The sequence below is a fragment of the Mustelus asterias genome, chromosome 16, assembly GCF_964213995.1.
Source record: "Mustelus asterias chromosome 16, sMusAst1.hap1.1, whole genome shotgun sequence".
NCBI lineage: Eukaryota > Metazoa > Chordata > Chondrichthyes > Carcharhiniformes > Triakidae > Mustelus > Mustelus asterias.
The window spans coordinates 15,593,873-15,613,595 of record NC_135816.1 but is presented as its reverse complement, the minus strand read 5'-3'; the positions used below and the strand labels follow the sequence as shown (position 1 = coordinate 15,613,595).

At 46.5% G+C, this 19,723-nt stretch overlaps 1 protein-coding gene across 1 annotated transcript in view; it reads right to left on the bottom strand.

Annotated features, from left to right (window-relative positions):
• Positions 1-19,723, bottom strand: part of LOC144505023 (uncharacterized) — a 296,824-nt gene that overhangs the window by 125,535 nt on the left and 151,566 nt on the right. The window contains exons 10-11 of the mRNA XM_078230677.1: positions 12,721-12,990; positions 3,882-4,226 (exon numbers count right to left, since the gene is read on the bottom strand). Coding sequence (XP_078086803.1) covers positions 3,882-4,226; positions 12,721-12,990 — 615 coding nt within the window. The remainder of the gene's footprint in view (positions 1-3,881; positions 4,227-12,720; positions 12,991-19,723) is intronic.

Here is a 19,723-nt window from a genome sequence, read left to right as displayed (position 1 = left end):
AGAAAGTGGGAGCTATTTATACTGCAGGGTGAGGAAATGAAAGATGAGTCACAGCCACAGAAACCAGGATAAATTACTGCAAATAGCTGTCCACAGAGAGAATAAAGGGTGTGAATGGCCAAGCGACAGGGTAAGCTGTGACAGATGAAGATGCAGGGAGAAGAGGGTTGCGGGTAGAAAAGGGAAAGCAAAGGGAGAGCAAAGGTACGGGAAAGAGGATAAAGTAGGGGGACAGAGTGGGGGGAAGAAAAATGAAGAAAGACAATAAAGAAATACAAGGAAGAGAACAGTAAAAAAATTAAATGAAATAGAATGAAAACAAAGGGGTCGAAGTCGTGTAGAGCAATTCATCTGAAGCTGTTTAATTCGCTGTTGAGACTGGGAGGAAAGTCCTGGATGCTGGAAGGTCCGAGACGACCACGAGTGCAGGAAGTGCTCCCAGCTGCAGAAACTGAAGCTCTGGATTTCAGAGCTTGATCAGCAACTGGAGACACTGTGATGCATCCATGAGGTTGAGAATTATGTGGCTTGCAATTGAGAGAGATGGTCGCATCGCAGGTCAAGGGACTAGAGGGAAGAAAGGAATGGATGACCACCAGCTGATCCTGGAAGAACAGGCAGGTCGTGCAGGAATGCCCTGGGGTCCCATTCACTAACCAGTATTCCATTTTGGAAGCTGATGAGTGCGCTGGTACCTTGGAGGAGTGCACTCAGAGTCAAGCTTCTGGCAACACAAGCAACTTGCCTGTACAGGGGGGTGGAAGAAGAAAGGAAGAGCAATAGAGATAGGCAATTCTTTAGTCAAGGGAGCAGACAGACATTTCTGCGACTGAAGACGTGACTCCAGGATGATGTATTGCCTCCTTGGTGCCAGGGTAAGGGACATCATCCTGAAGGGGAGGGTGATGAATTAGAGGTCGTGGTACATGTTGGTACTAAGGATATAGGCAAAGTGAGGAATTCTTGCATCAAGAATTCAGGGAGCTGGGCAGTATAAAGTGGGACCTCAATGGTTGTTATCTCTGGATTACTCCCAGTGCCACGTACTAATGTGTATAGAAATAGGAAAATAGGACAGATGAATGCATGGCTCAAGAATTGGTGCAAGAGGGAGGGTTTCCTGGATCACTGGAATCATTTCTGGGGAAGATGGGACATGTACAAACATGTACAAACTGCATCTGACCCACACTGGGGCCAACATCCTTGTAGGTAGGTGTGCTAGTGCTGTTGGGAGAAGTTTAAATGAGTCAAAAGAAACATGGTTGAGGGAAGGGCAGGACTGGCAACCCAACATTCCGGACTATCGAATCTTTAGGACAGAGAAAGGAGTGTGTAAACAGGGAGATGGTGTAGTGCTGTTAATTAAAGAATCAATTACTGCAAGAAGGAGCGATGATGTGTGGGATTTTCTGGCCTCGCTTGTCCCAAAACCGTAAAATCATGCCCAAGGTCAATGGACCATCCCATTGTCCGCCCCTCACCTTCTACAATTCCCCTGGTGGGCGGGGCGGTAAAATTCCGGCAGATATCTTGGAAGGGTCTTCAAATGAGGCTTTATGGGTAGAACTTAGGAATGTTAAGGGGTCAGCCACATTACGGGGAGTGTATTATAGGCCACAAAGAGTCAGCGGGAAATGGAGGAGCAAATATGTAGACAGTGTGTAGGAGCAATAATTGGATCATTACATTGGCGACTTCAACTTTCCAACATAAATTGGGATAGTCACAGTGTTAAGGATTTAGAGGGGGTGGATTTCTTGAAATGTGTTTAAATCAATATGTGGAAGGCCCAACAAGGGATGGCGCAGTGCTGGATCTGTGTCTGGGGAACGAAGGTGGACAAATGTTCAATGAGACAGTGGGGAAGCATTTCAGCAATAGCGACCACAACATGGCATGGTTCAAGCTTGTTATGGACAAGGAGAAAGGTTGCCTGCAAAAGAACGCTTTGGATTGGGGGAAGGCAGATTTTATTAAAATAAGGCAGGATACGACCAAAGTTGACAGGGAATAGCTCCTTGCGGGTAAGTCTACAGCAGAGCAGTCGGGGGCATTCAAAAAGGAGCTGGGGAGAGTACAGGCCCAACATGTACCATTTAGGCGGAAATGTAGGAGCATTAAGTTCAGGGGATCCTGGATGTCGAGGATAATTTAGGACTGGATGAAACAGAAGAGAAAGGCTTTTAGCAAGTCCAAAGGGAGAAATTAAGCTGAGGCCCTAAACGAATATGGGAAGTGCAAGAGGGAACTTAAGGGAACAATAATAAGAGGAATATGGGGGCATGAAAAAATACTTGCAAACAGGATTAGGGAGAATCCTAAGATATTTTATAAATTCATTGAGGGGAAGAGGTTATCCAGGGAAAGAGTAGGACCCATCAGGGAAAAGGAGGGCAATCTGTGTGTGAAGCCACAGGATATTGGAAGGATGTTAAATGAATATTTCTCTTCGGTCTTCACTCGAAAAGGAGAACATAGGTGCAGAATTCAAAACCGGGACTATGAGGAACTTACACAGATTGTCATAAGAAATAGGGAGGGTTGGAGGCTCTGTCAGGCATAAAAACAAACAAATCCCCTGGCCCAGATGCACTGCATCCCAGGCTGCTGTGGGAGGTGAGGCACAAAATTGCAGGGACTCTGACACAAATCTTTAATTCCTCTCTGTCCACGGGGGATGTGCCAGAAGACTGGAGGACGGCTAATGTGTTTCCACTTTACAAGAAAAGTGGTACACATGAATCAGGAAGTTATAGACTCGTAAGTCGCACACCTGTGGTAGGGAAACTACTGGAGAAAATTCTGAAGGAGAGGATTAGTATCCACTCGGAAAAGCATGGACTAATTAAGGATAGTCAGCACAGCCTAATAAATTTGTTAGAATTTTTCAAAAATGTGATCAAGTGTGTGCATGAGGAAAGTTTATGTGGATTTTAGCAAAACTTTTGACAAGGTCCCACATGGGAGACTGATTGAGAAGGTTAAAGCACATGATTTCAGGGAAACCTGGTGAGATGGATCAGAGACTGTCTTTGTAATAGGACTCAAAGGGTAGTGGTAGAAGGCTGTTCGAGTGACTGGATGCCAGTGCCCAGCAGTGTACCACAAGGTTCAATACTAAGATGCTTATTGTTATATACATAAATGATATAGACAAAAATGTAGGGGAAATGATAAGCAAGCTTGCAGATGGCCCCAAAATTGGTGGTTAACAGTGAAGAAGATGGTTGCACATTACAGGAAGATAAAGATGGGTTGGTCAGATAGGCAGAGCAATGGCAGGTGATGTTTAACCCTGGTAATTGTGAGGTGATTCACTTTGGAAGAAGAAACAAGATGAGGGAGTATTGAGTGAATTGCAGGACATGGGTAGCTCATAGGAACAGATGGATCTTGAGGTACTTATTCACAGATCCTTGAAGTCGGCAGGGCAGGTGAATAGGATAGTTAAGAAGGCATATGGGACACCTGCTTTCATCAGTCGTGGTATAGAGCACAACAACAATAAGTTGTTGTTGTGACAGAACTGAAGGACGATTTTGATTTGATTTATTATTGTCACATGTATTCGTATATGGTGAAAAGTATTGTTTCTTGCACGCTATACAGGCAAAGCATGCCGTACATAGAAGGAAAAAAGGTTCAGAATGTAATGTTGCTGTCATAGCTAAGGTGTAGAGAAAGATCAGCTTAATACGAGGTGGGTCCATTCAAAAGTCTGATGGCAGCAGGGAAGAATCTGTTCTTGAGTTGGTTGGTATGCGACCTCAGATTTTTGTATCTTTAATGACATGATCCTCACATTCTGCTCAAAATATTATCGGAATTACTCACAGAAAAACACAAGTTGAAACATTTCTAATGTTTGTGGTCCTTACCTTTGATCCCAAATACTTCATATTGTTTCAGGATTCTCTTACTGGGCTGTGTCTGACTCCAGGTGAACAACCCCGCAAGTTCAAAGGTGGGGTTACTGATTCTCAGATTCAGGGTACCCCAGTCCTCACGGATGCTCTGTGAAATGTCTGGTATATTCTTGTACTCATCACTCCATTTTACAGTCCAACGCTGATCCTCTCTGTGAAAAGTTCCCAGTTGTTTTGTAGTTTGTTGCTCTGAGTGTGGTCTCCATTCCCAGACAATGGAGCCATTTCCGGGATTGTCCGGTCCGTTCAATACAAAGTTCCCTTCCCGATGGAGGAAATAAATATCATTCGGGCTTCCTGCGAGGAAAGAGAACAAACATTTCAAAATCAGACAGCAAATTCTAATTCCAATTTTATAATTATTAATCCTGAGGACAATTAACTTTCAGTAAGTTGTTATTTATGATTCAGTTCAGATGTGATCCAGCACATACAGACCAGAATAATAAACTGCATATGTGAAAGAACAGAGGTTGTAATCCTAATGATACAATTATTACAGTAGATTGTGGATTCTCTGACATTCAACCAGCCATCAAGGCTTTAAATAAAGAAACAAAAACTTCATGTTTATAAAGCTCTTCTGATGCTTAAAAAAAACTCCAAGATACTTCCAGAGAGTGGAAAACATATCAAAGGATTAAAAGATAAGCAGCTACTGCTTGAATTTATATCGCATCATAAACATGTTAAAATTCCGCAGGCTGTTTCACAGGCACTTTATTAAACAAACTTTTAATTTAAATAACATGAAGAGTTCTTAGGGCAATGACAAAAACTTTGTCAAAGAGGTAGATTTTATAAAATGCCTTAAAGGAATTCATGTGGGAAGCAAGGCCGAGGTTTAGGGAATGAGTTCCAGAGCTTAAGGCCTAGGAATTTGCAAGAACACCGACCAATGGTGATGCACTTAAAATTGGGTATTGTCATGAAGCCAGAATCCGATGAGCCCAAATATCTCAGAGGGTCTTGGGACTGGAGGAGATTATTTAATATGGAGGGCAAGGCAATGGAGATATTTGAGAATTTCAAAATTACTGCATGGATGAACTGAAAGTCAATGTTCAGTGGAACGAGAGTCGCGGGAGCAGGGCTCAGGGGTAAAATGATCTCAGGGAGGGCCTGAGGAGAGATTAAAAAAACTGAGAGAAAGAGACAAGTTCAGGGCTAGAGCGCGGAAAGCTTTAGAGGATGTTTTGCCTGTTGTGTGAGGGGAGGTAAGTAACAGAGGCAGCGGATCAGCTTGCCTCAATCTATAAAGCCAAAGAAGTCCATGAGCTCCTCAGACATATGGTTGGGGGCAAGCGTGAAGGAGACTGGGAAGAAGGGTTTAAAAAGATGGTTTGCTGTCATCTAATGAAGTCAGGGCTTCTCTTTGCACTCCAGGATGATCCTGGAATAGTGAAAAGTTTTAGCAGATGTCAGCAGGTCCAGATACTATTTTCAGTAGCCCAGCCAGTGTTGGTGGTTGATGGTTAAACCAGTTGTCCACCATAAATCAGCTCCCTTCAACTTTAAACTCAATGCCCCGGCCGATGAAGGCAAGCATACCGTATGCCTTCTTGACTACCTTCTCCACCTGCATTGCCACTTTCACTGACCTGTGTACCTGTGCACCTAGATCCCTTTGCCAATCAATACTCTTCAGGGTTCTGCCATTTACAGCATATTTCCTATCTGTATTAGACCTTTGATGCGCATCAATTGGACACGAGGCTCGAAGCTTCAGTAAAAGAAGGCTTTTATTAACTAACAATGGAGCTATCAGAACTTTAACACACTATCCCAGACTGAAGGGGTCCCGTCCGAGCAGGGAGTCTTATACCTCTCCTAGGAGGCGGAGCCCGACTGGGATGTGCCACAACAGTAACAAACACAGGCGTAACAATCCCACCCTAACCCAACAGCAACATTAGTACAATCCCACAGTAACCTATATACATTCCTGTAGTACTGGCCAGCCCTGGCTCAGTACTATCCAGTGGGAACCAACGATGGTTCACCACATTCACCCCTCCTTTGAGAACAAAGGCCGGCGGGGTACGGAAACAGACTAAAATGTCAGCAGATTATAAGTTCAGACGGTCTGGAGGACCGCACCATCGTTGTGACCTCCTCAATACCGGCGGTGACACCGGAGTAGGCACTTGCGGTGGCGTTCTCCCCAAAACGGCGTCCAGCTGTTCTTCCACGGACTCACAGGCCGGTTGACCCTGATGAGACGGTAGTGCAGGGGATCCTGACACATCCTGCGGTGGCGACCATCTTCGGGGCTCAGGCAAGCTGTGCATTGGAGTAAAACTGTTAAGCAATGGTCCCGATGCTGCCCGCGCTATGTCCGGGGAAGAAATAAGAGATAATGGATTCGTCACTGGGGGTATGGGAGCGACAGGAGTTGCTACGTCCCCTGCAGGCGCCAGGTCTCGGATCGAGACTGTGTCCTCTCGCCCGTCAGGATATGCCACATAGGCATATTGAGGGTTGGCGTGGAGGAGGTGGACCTGTTCGACCAAGGGGTCGGACTTGCGGGCCCTTACATGTCGCCGCAGGAGGACGGGTCCTGGGTACATCAACCAGGCTGGTAAAGATATCCCCGAGGAAGACTTCCGAGGGAATGAGAACATCCTCTTGTGGGGAGTAGCATTGGTTGCCGTACACAGGAGGGAGCGAATAGAGTGAAGCGCATCAGGGAGGACCTCCTGCCAACGGGAGACTGGAAGACCTTTGGATTTCAACGCCAATAGGACAGCCTTCCAGACTGTAGCATTCTCTCGTTCCACCTGTCCATTACCCCTAGGGTTGTAACTCGTGGTCCTACTAGAGGCAATCCCGTATGAGAGCAGGAATTGCCTCAAGTCATCGCTCATGAACGACGAGCCCCTGTCGCTATGGATATAGCTGGGGTACCCGAACAGGGTAAAAAGATCATGGAATGCCTTGATCACCGTGGCAGCTGATGTGTCCGAGCAGGGGACAACAAACAGGAACCGGGAGTACTCGTCTATGATGTTAAGAAAGTACACGTTCCGGTCTGTTGAGGGAAGGGGGCCCTTAAAATCCACACTCAGCCTCTCGAAGGGGCGAGTGGCCTTGACCAAATGTGCCCGGTCAGGTCGGTAAAAGTGCGGTTTGCATTCCGCGCAAATCCGACAGCTTCTTGTTACCGACCTGACGTCCTCCACCGAGCAAGGCAGGTTGCGGGCTTTGACAAAGTGGTAGAGCCGAGTGACCCCAGGATGGCACAGATCATTATGGAGGGCGTTCAAGCGATCCTCCTGAATACTAGCGCATGTTCCGCGCGAGAGGGCATCCGAGGGCTCATTGAGTTTCCCTGGACGATACATGATATCGTAGTTATAGGTGGAGAGTTCAATTCTCCACCGCAAGATCTTGTCATTCTTGATCTTGCCCCTCTGCGAGTTGTTGAACATGAACGCCACGGACCGCTGGTCCGTGATCAGGGTGAACCGCTTTCCCGCCAGGTAATGGCGCCAGTGTCTGACGGCCTCCACAATGGCCTGGGCCTCCTTCTCCACCGCTGAATGCCGAATTTCGGGGCCTTGGAGGGTGCGGGAAAAAAACGCGACGGGCCTGCCCGCCTGGTTTAGTGTGGCGGCCAGGGCGAAATCAGATGCATCGCTTTCCACCTGAAAAGGGATGGATTTGTCTACCGCGTGCATCGTAGCTTTCGCGATGTTGTCTTTCAATTGCTTGAAGGCCAACTGGGCCTCTGGCGTGAGTGGAAAAGTCGTGGACTTAATAAGCGGACGGGCTTTGTCCGCGTAGTTGGGGACCCACTGCGCATAATAGGAGAAGAAGCCTAGGCATCTTCTCAGTGCTTTTGCGCTAGCGGGCAAGGGAAGTTCAGCAAGGGGGCGCATACGGTCTGGATCAGGGCCAATGACCCCGTTTTCCACCACGTATCCCAGTATGGCTAACCGGCGCGTACGGAATACACACTTCTCCCTGTTGTAGGTCAAGTTCAGGCGAGATGCAGTGCGTAAGAAGTTCAGGAGATTTGTGTCATGGTCCTGCTGATCATGGCCGCAGATGGTGACATTATCCAGGTAGGGGAAGGTAGCCCGCAGCCTGTTCTGGTCCACCATTCAGTCCATAGCACGCTGGAAGACCGAGACCCCATTGGTGACACCAAATGGAACCCTAAGAAAATGATACAAATGACCATCCGCCTCAAAGGCCGTGTATTGTCGGTCCTCTGGGCGAATGGGGAGTTGGTGGTAGGCGGACTTGAGGTCTATGGTGGAGAACACCCGGTACTGCGCAATCTGATTGACCATATCAGATATGTGCGGGAGAGGATACGCATCCAGCTGCGTATATCGGTTAATGGTCTGACTGTAATCAATGACCATCCGGCGTTTGTTCCCGCTCTTGACCACCACAACCTGTGCTCTCCACGGACTAACACTGGGCTGTATGATCCCTTCTTTGAGGAGTCGCTGAACCTCAGATCTGATGAAGATCTGATCCTCAGTGCTGTAACGCCTACTTTTAGTAGCGATGGGCTTGCAGTCTGGTACCAGATTCTGAAATAAAGAGGGTGTGGTGATCTTTAACGTAGAAAGATTGTAGGCGGGGCGCGTTGGGCAATTTGGAGACTGCAGCTGTTCTCCCACTGCCAGCGAAGGGAGTGGCCCACCGTACTGTAGGATCACACTCCTCAAGTGGACCATGAAGTTTAGTCCGAGAAGAATTGGTGCGCAAAGATACGGCAACACAAGGAGCCTGAAACGCTCGTAAATTGTGCCTTGTACTTTCAAGGTTACCACACAACTTCCTAGCACAGCGACAGACCGGGACCTTGATGCCATAGAGATTGTCTGTTTGGCAGGTTGAATCTGGAGTCCACACCTCTTCACAGTGTCAGGGTGGATAAAGCTCTCAGTGCTCCCGCTGTCAAACAGACAATAAAGCACATGATTGTTTACCTGGATATCCATCATTGAACGATCAAGCCTGTGAGACTTAGCCTGTTCCAGGATGATCGACGCCACCGTTGGTCCATGAACGTCCCTGCAGGCAGCTGAAGTCGATGCTGAGGACCCCTGCTGGTCGCTCGTGGTCATCATCGACCAACATGGCCGCCCCCATGAATCGCACATGGGTGAGGGCGCCAAACTCAGCGACCCCTGGTGGTCATACTCCTCCGACTCCATCGACCGCAATGGCGTCATTCTGGACTCGCACGTGGACGAACCCCGCGAGGACTTCGACGACGATGGTGATGATCCCAGTTCCGAAGAGTCGCAGGCCGTACTGCCGTTCCTGGGCTTCGATCTGCACACCTTTGCATAATGCCCCTTTTTACCACATGCGGTACAGATTACCGCTTTAGCGGGACACTTTTGTCAGGTATGTTTCGCTCCTCCGCAGAAATAGCACCGCGGGCCGCATGGGGCTGCAGCCGTCGTCTGGCCCTCATGGGAGCACGCCATAACACAGCACTTCAAGCCCGAGGGGTGAAGAGGGATTTGCGACTGCTCCTGCCACGTTGTCTCCACGTGGTCCTCTGGATATAGGACTAAGCTCTTCGAAGCCGACTCGAGCATTTCAGCTAATTCCATGGCCTGGGTAAGATTGAGATTACCCTTTTCTAGCAGTTTGAGATGGATGTATGAAGACCCGACCCCGGCCACAAACGCATCTCGGGCGAGGTCGTACATGCTCTGCTCAGCCGACACAGCTTTGCAGTCACAGCCCCTGGCTAGCTGTAAGAGCTCATTGGCGTAGTCCTCCATAGTTTCGCCCGACTGCCAACGTCGTGTAGCGAGGAGGTAACGAGCGTGGATCTCGTTAGGAGGTTTCGTATAGCGCTTCTTTAGAAGCTCGAGGGCCCTAGGGTAAGTGGTGGCCGCTCGGATCGCGAGGTAGACTGTGTCGCTTACCCTCGCATGGAGGACCCGGAGTCTGTCATCATCTGTGGTGACCGCTGCGGAGGCTGCTAGGTAATCTTCAAAACATTTCAGCCAGTGGTCGAAGGTGTTAGAAGCGCCCACCGCACGTGGATCTAGCGTCAGACGTTCTGGCTTGAGGATTTGCTCCATACTCTCCTTTCTTTTTTCTTCCGTCGAGAGTTTAATTTTAGTTAATAAAATTGATGCGCATCAATTGGACACGAGGCTCAAAGCTTCAGTAAAAGAAGGCTTTTATTAACTAACAATGGAGCTATCAGAACTTTAACACACTATCCCAGACTGAAGGGGTCCCGTCCGAGCAGGGAGTCTTATACCTCTACCAGGAGGCGGAGCCCGACTGGGATGTGCCACAACAGTAACAAACACAGGTGTAACAATCCCACCCTAACCCAACAGCAACATTAGTACAATCCCACAGTAACCTATATACATTCCTGTAGTACTGGCCAGCCCTGGCTCAGTACTATCCAGTGGGAACCAACGGTGGTTCACCACAACCTTCCAAAATGCATTACCTCACATTTGTCCGGATTAAACTTCATCTGCCATCTCTCTGTCCAAGTCTCCAACTGATCTATATCCTGCTGTATCCTCTGATGGTCCTCATCGCTATCCGCAATCCACCAACATTTGTGACATCTGCAAACTTACTAATCAAACCAGTTACATTTTCCTCCAAATCATTTATATATATGACAAACAGCAAAGGTCCCAGCACTGATCCCTGAGGAACGCCACTTGTCACAGCTCTCCATTCAGAAACGCACCCTTCCACTGCTACCCTCTGTCTTCTTTGACCCAGCCAGTTTTGTATCCACCTTGCCAGCTCACCTCTGATCCCATGCGACTTCACCTGCTGCACCAGTCTGCCATGAGGGACCTTGTCAAAGGCCTTACTGAAGTCCATGTAGACAACATCCACTGCCCTACCCTCATCAATCATCTTCGTCACTTCCTCGAAAAACTCGATCAAATTTCTGAGACATGACCTCCCCTTCACAAAACCATGTTGCCTCTCACTAATACGTCCACTTATTTCCAAGTGGGAATAAATCCTGTCTCGAAGAATCCGCGCCAATAATTTCCCTACCACTGCTGTAAGGCTCATCGTTCTGTAATTACCTGGATTATTCTTGCTACTCTTCAATATACTGGAACCATTGCTTAGACTCTGGTCTGAAACCTTTGAATTTCCCAATCAGGGGCATGGCGTTTCAATTGCAATTTGCTGCAGCTGCTTTTGTCGAGAAATTCAATGCCAGGACCCTCCTCCCGAATTTCAGTCAATGGCAACTGGAGACCCATTTTACCTCATCGCCAAATCTAATAACCGCGAGGCATGACGACAACTCAACAGGTGAAAACTAAACAAATTAATTTATGGAGGGACAGACTGTATACAGAGTAGAATGATGAAAGCAACTTTACTCTCCAACTCCAGAATTTCAACTGAAGCTCGCTCCTGGAGCCACGCTGTCAGCCATGATTGGCCCAGGTTCGTACATTCTGCTGTGATAGGCCCATTGGGTCATGTGATTCATCATTGCTCACCCCTTAAAGAGGCCATGCTACCACAGGAAGGAAAAGATTAATCAACAAGCTACCATCTTCAAATTGAGTTATATTTTGATTTTCCGCAGGTTTCTATTCTATTTATGTATCCAGGGCAGAGAAACGTTCAGTGTTTCAGATGAACTCCCCCCCCGCCCCCCTTTATACAATGGGGAACACCTTCTGAATTCAACCATCGATATCACATGGAATGAATCGAATTGGCTGAGGACTGGAATCTGTGACACTGGGGAGCTGAAGAGGAAGCCAAAATGGATCATCCAATTGGCATTTCTGGCTGAAGATAGTTGAAAATTCTTCAGTCTTGTCTTTTGCATTGATGTATTGGTCTCCCCATCATTGATGATTGGATGTGACTGGACTACAGAGCTTAGATCTGCTCCATCGGTTGTGATTTCCATATCGGTCTTGACATTTCTGCTCAGATCCTGGAGTGAGTTACACTCACAATGCACAAACTCTAAATTAGATGAGGTTCAGATGTTTCCCGCTTCAGCTGAGACAGAGAGATGAAAAGATTCTCTGACTCTGAAGATTAGAGAGTTTCAATTGCAATGTTTACAGCTGGAAATAAGCTCTGGTTCGATAATTTTAGGAATCCAGTCTCTGAATGCTGATTGATTTTGGATCAGAAAACCATTGAAAATGGTTCCATTCTGCTGTGAAAAATAAAAATTTCCTCTGTTTCAGTGAGTTTACACAGGAAGAAGTCTCACAACACCAGGTTAAAGTCCAACAGGTTTATTTGGTAGCAAGTACCATAAGCTTTCGGAGCACTGCTCCTTCGTCAGATGGAGTGGAAATGTGCTCTCAAACTGTGCAAACAGACAAAATCAAGTTGCAGAATACTGATTAGAATGCGAATCCTAATCAGCATTCTGCAACTTGATTTTGTCTGTTTGCACAGTTTGAGAGCACATTTCCACTCCATCTGACGAAGGAGCAGTGCTCCGAAAGCTTATGGTATTTGCTACCAAATAAACCTGTTGGACTTTAACCTGGTGTTGTGAGACTTCTTACTGTGTTCACCCCAGTCCAACGCCGGCATCTCCACATCAGTGAGTTTACTCAGAGTGGATTTGAGATTTACAAAGCTGGACATTTCCCAGTTAAATCCCAGGCTGTGCTGAGTGACCTCAGGATCGATTTTCTGATGCTCTGAACCACTCACAATCCTAATCCACAGGATGTAAAAGCTCAGTTATTGCTGGCAATAAGACCAATAAGTGACAAGAATTTTCTATCAAGAGTCTAAATATAAAGAACAAATCTGATTCACTTACCGCTGGGTTCCAGATAGTACAGGACTGAAACCTGGGGCAGGTTTTGATGAAGCAAAACACATATCCAGTTGCTGCTGCCTCTCTCAGCTTTCTGGATAATCAGTCTCAATGATTTCTCTTCCCCATTCCATCTGCTCAATGTCTTCTTGACACCAGTTTCACCATCACTGCTGATCCAAATAAGTCTAATTGATTCAGTGACATCAGAGACAGAGCAGGTCAGGGTAACGGTGTCTCCCTCACTCACTGCATCAGCTGGTTCAGCTGTGACTGCGGAAACAAGAAAATCATTTAGATTTTAAACAATGATTTGATCATTGAAAGCAATAACAACATTCTGTCTCCTACCTTTAACTGTGATTAGTTTAATGGTCGAATATGTATATATTTCCATCAAACAAGAGTAATCCCCAGCATCTTCAAACTGCACAGGGACAATCTTCATGCTGAAGTTCTTGCCACTAAAAGTTGTTGCTCTGGGGACCAGTCGATTCCCAAAGTGAGACCTGTTTACACTGATGGGCTGAGATTTTGATGCAGATGCAATTACTTCCCCCTGAGTTTGATGATGATGATGTGACCTCCATCTCCATTCAGCAGTGCGGACAGAATAGTAAATATAACAAATTAGATCGAGTTCACTGTGATCTGTGCCTGATCGATAAAGAGTGTAACTTCTATCATATAAATCTGTAACAAAGAGGGAGAAAGCAATGTGTCAGACTTTTCCAGGTGAATGAGGAAAATAGAGAAAAGTAAAAATAATAAATGGTCATAATTATATGAAAATATTTTGTGTTTTGATCGTTTTCACTTTGTTCCATCAAATTTTTGTCGAGGAAAAGAATTGCTTCAACAGGGTAAAAATAGATGAACTTGATATTCAAACTCAATAGAATTTTGGAAATAAAAAAACATATTTGAGTTTTGATATGATTCTTTTTTCAATGGATGTCACCATTAATTCAAATACGTAAATATTTTGAGGGTTTGCAGACAACGTTAAGTCCTGCTGAGGGGGAGATTTAGTTTGAGTAGAATTTTGCAATAACTTTAATTTGGTTTCTTTCATGCAAGTGAAATGCACATCTCTATGGAATAATTATTTTAAAACATTCTCATGCAAAATTTCATGAGATCTGACAAAATTCTGTCTCTAGTTCTCACCTCCCTCATGCAAAACCATGGGTCTGACCCACTTTAACACAATCCATTAAATAAGACTGCTGCTGTTTGAGTTGCTGCCAAATTGTAGGTTTCTTCACAGTGAACATGTAATGATGCACATTACAGACATGTTAGGAACACAAAAGGTACAAAGGTCAGCAGCCCCCCCCCCCAGCTTGCCCTGAAGCAACCCATTGGCTGCCCCACGCCCTACTGTATGTCCACTACATGTCTTCTTGATGTTTTCTGCTTAAGAGACGACACTGTCTCCTGGTGTGATTACACACTCTTTGTCCTGATTGGTCTCTCAAGCTAGGTGACCTTTTTCTGCTGCATTGTCCTTAAAGGACAATCACCAAAGAACATCTGTTTCTCTTACATTTAATCTGTCACACAGGATTTATATCTGTACAATTTTTGCTTGATCTTTCTTTTTCTCTATTCCCACCACAACTTTCAATTTTTCTCAGCCAGACTAACCCTGAGTTATTTTATTGGGCTGTAGTATTGTCACTAGACCTGTAATCCAGAGACCAAGGGTGATGTTTTGGGGATCGGGGTTCGAATCTCACCATGACAGATGGTGAAATTTGAATTCAATAAAAATCTGAAATTCAAAGTCTAATGAGCTTGCTGGGGAAGCTCGAGGGATGCCATTGCGCAAGTGCCTCTGCATTGGGAGATCTCCCGCCATTCCCCCCAGCCCCCACCCATCCCATGGACATTGCCTTCCTGTTCCACTGAGTGAAAAGGTGTTTCCTCAACCCCTCTAAGTCTCCTGTCCCTTACCTTAAATCTATGCCCCCTGGTTACTGACCCCTCTGCTAGACCCCTATCTATGTCCATTATAATTTTAAACTGGCAGGAGAAATTACCTGGCCTGGGGAAATCTTGATAATGAATGGTCTGAGGACTCAAGCAGAAGGTAGATGGGCAAGTGCAACACCAGCAGAAGCCTCTTTCTCACTTTGGGAGCTTTCCCCACATCCTTAAGGTCCACGGGCCTCCCCATCCACCACACCACCCTTGACCGCCCTCCTTGCATCTCCTCAAGTGCAGCCGACCCTCCCCACCTGCATCCATTTGAACTTTCCCCTCTGATCCTGTGACTTTATCTCAGGCATCTTCCTATGTTCTGCTTGTGTCCACTGCAGCTCTTGCTGTTTCTGGGTCAGGAGACCTGCCAGACAATCTGATTGGCCATCAGCTCTCTAAGCCAGGACTTCCTCCTGAGTGAGGGCCAGAATTCCCACCTGCAGCTAATTGAAACTCAGTTGAGTGTGAAATGGGTAGAGGACACTCGCATTCAGTGGGGATTCTGACTCAACAGCATACAGCAGCTGGAATCACTTCAAATAGCAGCAGAGCTTGGATAGAAGTGGTATTGATGAGAAAGGTCAGTTTTTTATTCAATGGCGATTTGTGTAACAGAACCCCACACGGTAAACATGAAGTGCTGATGATTAACATGTATGACTACACTTTATAACTAACAGTTTAACTGTTTAATATTTACTGTGATGAAAGTGCACTTACGCTTGTCCACAGAAAAACTTGCTTTCTTTGTGAGCACTTTAGATCCACTTTCCTTCACTTCACACTCATACAAATCCTGATCCTCTATTGCAACATGTTTGACTATCAGATAGATGGTGTTATTGAGTCGGATCTGATCAGTTTTCCTCCTGTTTAGCTGAGATGAGTCTCTCTGTTTCCAGTGGAGACTGACTGTATCTGAGAGTTTGGAGATGGTACAGCTGAGAATAACGTCACTGCCTAACACAGGCCGCCATGGACTTGAATCAACTATGAAAAACAGATCGATAAGATTTAGTGTAAATAGCAGCATTTACAATCCATTGATTAGTTTCCATCTGATATTCAGATGTGCCCATCATCGGCACTTGTACCTTCCTGCATTAAAGGATCAGACCAGATAAAACACAAGTGCATCTTAGTAAAACAACACAATGGGAATGGAAATTCCAGTTCGTCCTTCAGCAGCTTTTCCCGGAATCACAGAGTGATTGTTATGGAGAAAATTCATTTTAATTTATGTAGATTGGAATGTCTGTAAAAATAAAAGTTACAAAAACCTAAATCTTATTGGCGGTTTCATCTTCAAAGGGTATTTAGTTCATTTGATTGTTTAGGTTTCTGGTTCCCCCACGGGGACTGTAACACAATTGGGGGATCAGTTATGGGACTGAACTGAGCGACTCTAAACCAGCTTCATTGGAACTTTCCAGCACTTAAACAAACAAGATTTTGTGTTGTTTTTGCTACATTGTATTGAAAAATTAATAATTGACACTGAAGCCTTTGTTGAAAGGGAGGACCTGACTCTTGGACAGAGGTAGAGATTTTGAGGCCATAGCAGAGCACGTGGGGATTAACATAAGATCAAGAGCTAAGAGGGACAAGATCCTTGAAGAATTTACAAGGTAACTGCTGCTCAAGGAAGAAAGGATTTAGTTCCCTGAGGGATCGAGGACAATGAATAAGAATTGAAAAAGAGGCAGATCAAAGACAGGTTTACTAAGAAAGAGCGAAATCAGGAAGAGTGGAAGGAGATGAAGAAAGAGAGGAAAGAAATAGATATAGCTGACTATGTGGGGGAACAATTCGTAAGTTTGTGGAACAAAGAACAAAGAACAGTACAGCACAGGAAACAGGCCCTTCGGCCCTCCAAGCCTGTGCCGCTCCTTGGTCCAACTAGACCAATCGTTTGTATCCCTCCATTCCCAGGCTGCTCATGTGACTATCCAGGTAAGTCTTAAACGATGTCAGCGTGCCTGCCTCCACCACCCTACTTGGCAGCGCATTCCAGGCCCCCACCACCCTCTGTGTAAAAAACGTCCCTCTGATGTCTGAGTTATACTTCGCCCCTCTCAGCTTGAGCCCGTGACCCCTCGTGATCGTCACCTCCGACCTGGGAAAAAGCTTCCCACTGTTCACCCTATCTATACCCTTCATAATCTTGTATACCTCTATTAGATCTCCCCTCATTCTCCGTCTTTCCAAGGAGAAACCAAGGATGACCCAAAGATTGGCCGGATGGTTAGCAATGAGGCTGAGTGCCTTGGGCTACAAGAAGAAAGAGTCAGAATGGTTAAATGGGCAGATAAGTGGCAGATGGAATTTAATACTGAAAAGTGTGAGGTGATACACTTTGGAAGGAGTAATTTGACCAGGAAGTATTCAATGAATGGTAGGACACTAGGGAACAAAGGAACATTGACACTTTTGTCCACAGTTCCCTGAAGGCAGAAAGGCATGTTAGTAGAGTGGGGAACAAGGCATATGGGACACTTGCCTTTATCAATCGAGGCATAGATTACAAAAGCAGGCAAGTCATGTTGGAGGTGTATAGAACTTTGGTGAGGCCACAGCTAGGGTATTGTGTGCTGTTCTGGTCACCACATTAGAACAGTGATTGCACTGTGGGGGATGCAGAGTAGATTCATCAGGATGTTGCCTGGGATGGAACATCTAAGTTTTGAAGAGAGGTTCGGTCGGCTTGGGTTGTTTTCATTCGAGCAGAGAAGACTGAGGGGTGACCTGACCAAGGTGTACAAGATTATGAGAGAACTGGACAGAGTGATCCCCTTGGTTGAAGGATCCGTCACAAGGGGACATAGGTTCAAGGTGAGGGGCAGGAGGTTTAGGGGGAATGTGAGGAAAAACTATCCGACCCAGGAGAGTGGTGATGGTCTGGAATGCACTGCCTGGAAGGGTGGTAGAGGCGGGTTGCCTCACATCCTTTAAAAAGTATCTGGATGAACACTTGGCAAGTCATGACATTCAGGGCCATGGGTCAAGTGCTGGCGGATGGGATTAGGTGGAAGTTCAGGTGTTTCTCATGTGCCGGTGCAGACTCGATGGGCCGAAGGGCATCTTCTGCACTGTATGATTCTGTGATTGTATGATTCTATGAAATGAAAAGAAAAAGAGACAGATGAAAATCTCAAAATGAAGCAATAGTTCCAATCACACAAAGTTGAGTTAAACATAAGAACATAAGAACTAGGAGCAGGAGTAGGCCACCTGGCCCCTTAAGCCTGCTCCGCCATTCAATAAGATCATGGCTGATCTTTTCATGGACTGGGCTCCACCTACCCGCCCGCACACCAGAACCCTTAATTCCTTTACCGTTCAAAAATTTATCTATCCTTGCCTTAAAAACATTCAATGAGGTAGCCTCAACTGCTTCATTGGACAGGGAATTCCACAGATTCACAACCCTTTGTGTGAAGAAGTTCCTCCTCAACTCAGTCCTAAATCTGCTCCCCCTTATTTTGAGGCTATGCCCCCTAGTTCTAGTTTCACCCGCCACTGGAAACAACTTTCCTGCTTCTATCTTATCTATTCCCTTCATAATCTTCTATGTTTCTATAAGATCTCCCCACATTCTTCTGATTCCAATGAGAATAACCCCAGTCTACTCAGTCCCTCCTCATAAGCCAACACTGACCTCAGGTCTGAAGGATGCTGCTGGATCCTAGTGCACATAGCACTCTTCCAGCTGAGGGATGCGCTAGAAGCCCTTTGAAATGGCAGTGCTGCAGCCTCAAAATTTTTCAAGCAGCAGTGTCTGTGCTCACTACTGCATGAGTTCTGGGTGTTTGCTGCTGGGCGGGAGGATGGGGCAGGGCTGTGTTGCTGGGTGATGGCGGGACTGTGTTGCTGTGTTGGGTGAGGGGTCTCTGTTGCTGGGGGATGAGGGGGTTGTGTTGCTGAGGGGCATGTGGGGTGGGATGGGTAGTATGAGCAGTGCGTGTTGCTAGGCTCGGGGCAAGATTCGTTCCTTAACCTCTCTGTGTGTTTTTTCCCTTCTCCAAATCCTCCCCCCAACCCCTTCAGATTGACAAGATGGCTTTTGCAATGCAACCGATTGATCTTGCTGCTGGAGCTGAGGAGGAAGAACAGGAGGATGAATTGTGGGCAGAGGAAGCCCAGACCTTACCACTCGCAGGAGTAGAGGGAGACGGCGACCAGAGGCAGGAAGTGCGCAGAGGACAGGGGCAGGAGACCTCGGCAGTTCCGCACACGTGTGTCGTTGGAACAAATATCCATGTGCCGCCGACAGCTCTGGCTCCGAAAGGAGACAGTGCAACACCTGTGCCACTTGTTGCAGGACCTGGCACCTCGGGGCCGGGGGAGGACACCCAGTCTCCCTGGCTATCAAATTGATGGCCGCTCTGAACTTTTATGCCACTGGCTCCTTCCAGACCCCCAGCGGAGATATATGCAGAATTTCACAGTCATACAGGATGCCCTGTATGCCCGGGCTGGCCAGTATATCAAATTTCACCTGGACCAGGCCCAGCAGGAAGCACGGGCTGCAGGATTCACAGCCATTGTGGGGATGCCAAATGTTCAGGATGATTCCTCTGGCAGAACGCGGCCGGTAACGTTGTATCATATTGCAGGCGTCAATGGAATTTTGGTTAGCTTGCTGCATTCTTCGGGGCAGGGGTGGAAAATTTCATCCAATTATTCCAGTAATTCTTGGTTGTTCTCCCATATTCTTCACTCTGTGAACCTGAGCTCATTCATTTTCATGTCTTAACTCACAGCAAGTCCCATTCCACTGTCACCTCTGGCCTCATCGATCTACATTGTCTCCCTGGCAAACGATATCATGAATTTAAAATTCTCTTCAAAGACCCCCATGGCCTCTGTTCTCTGAATCCCTGGAATTGCCTTTCCCCCATTACTCCAAAAATGCAGCACACTGTGACAGGAATAAAGATAGTGCAGGGACTGGGGACTTCATTCAGCTTTGGTTGGCGGAGAGCACCGTACCTGTGAGGGACACGCTTCACCAGGGACA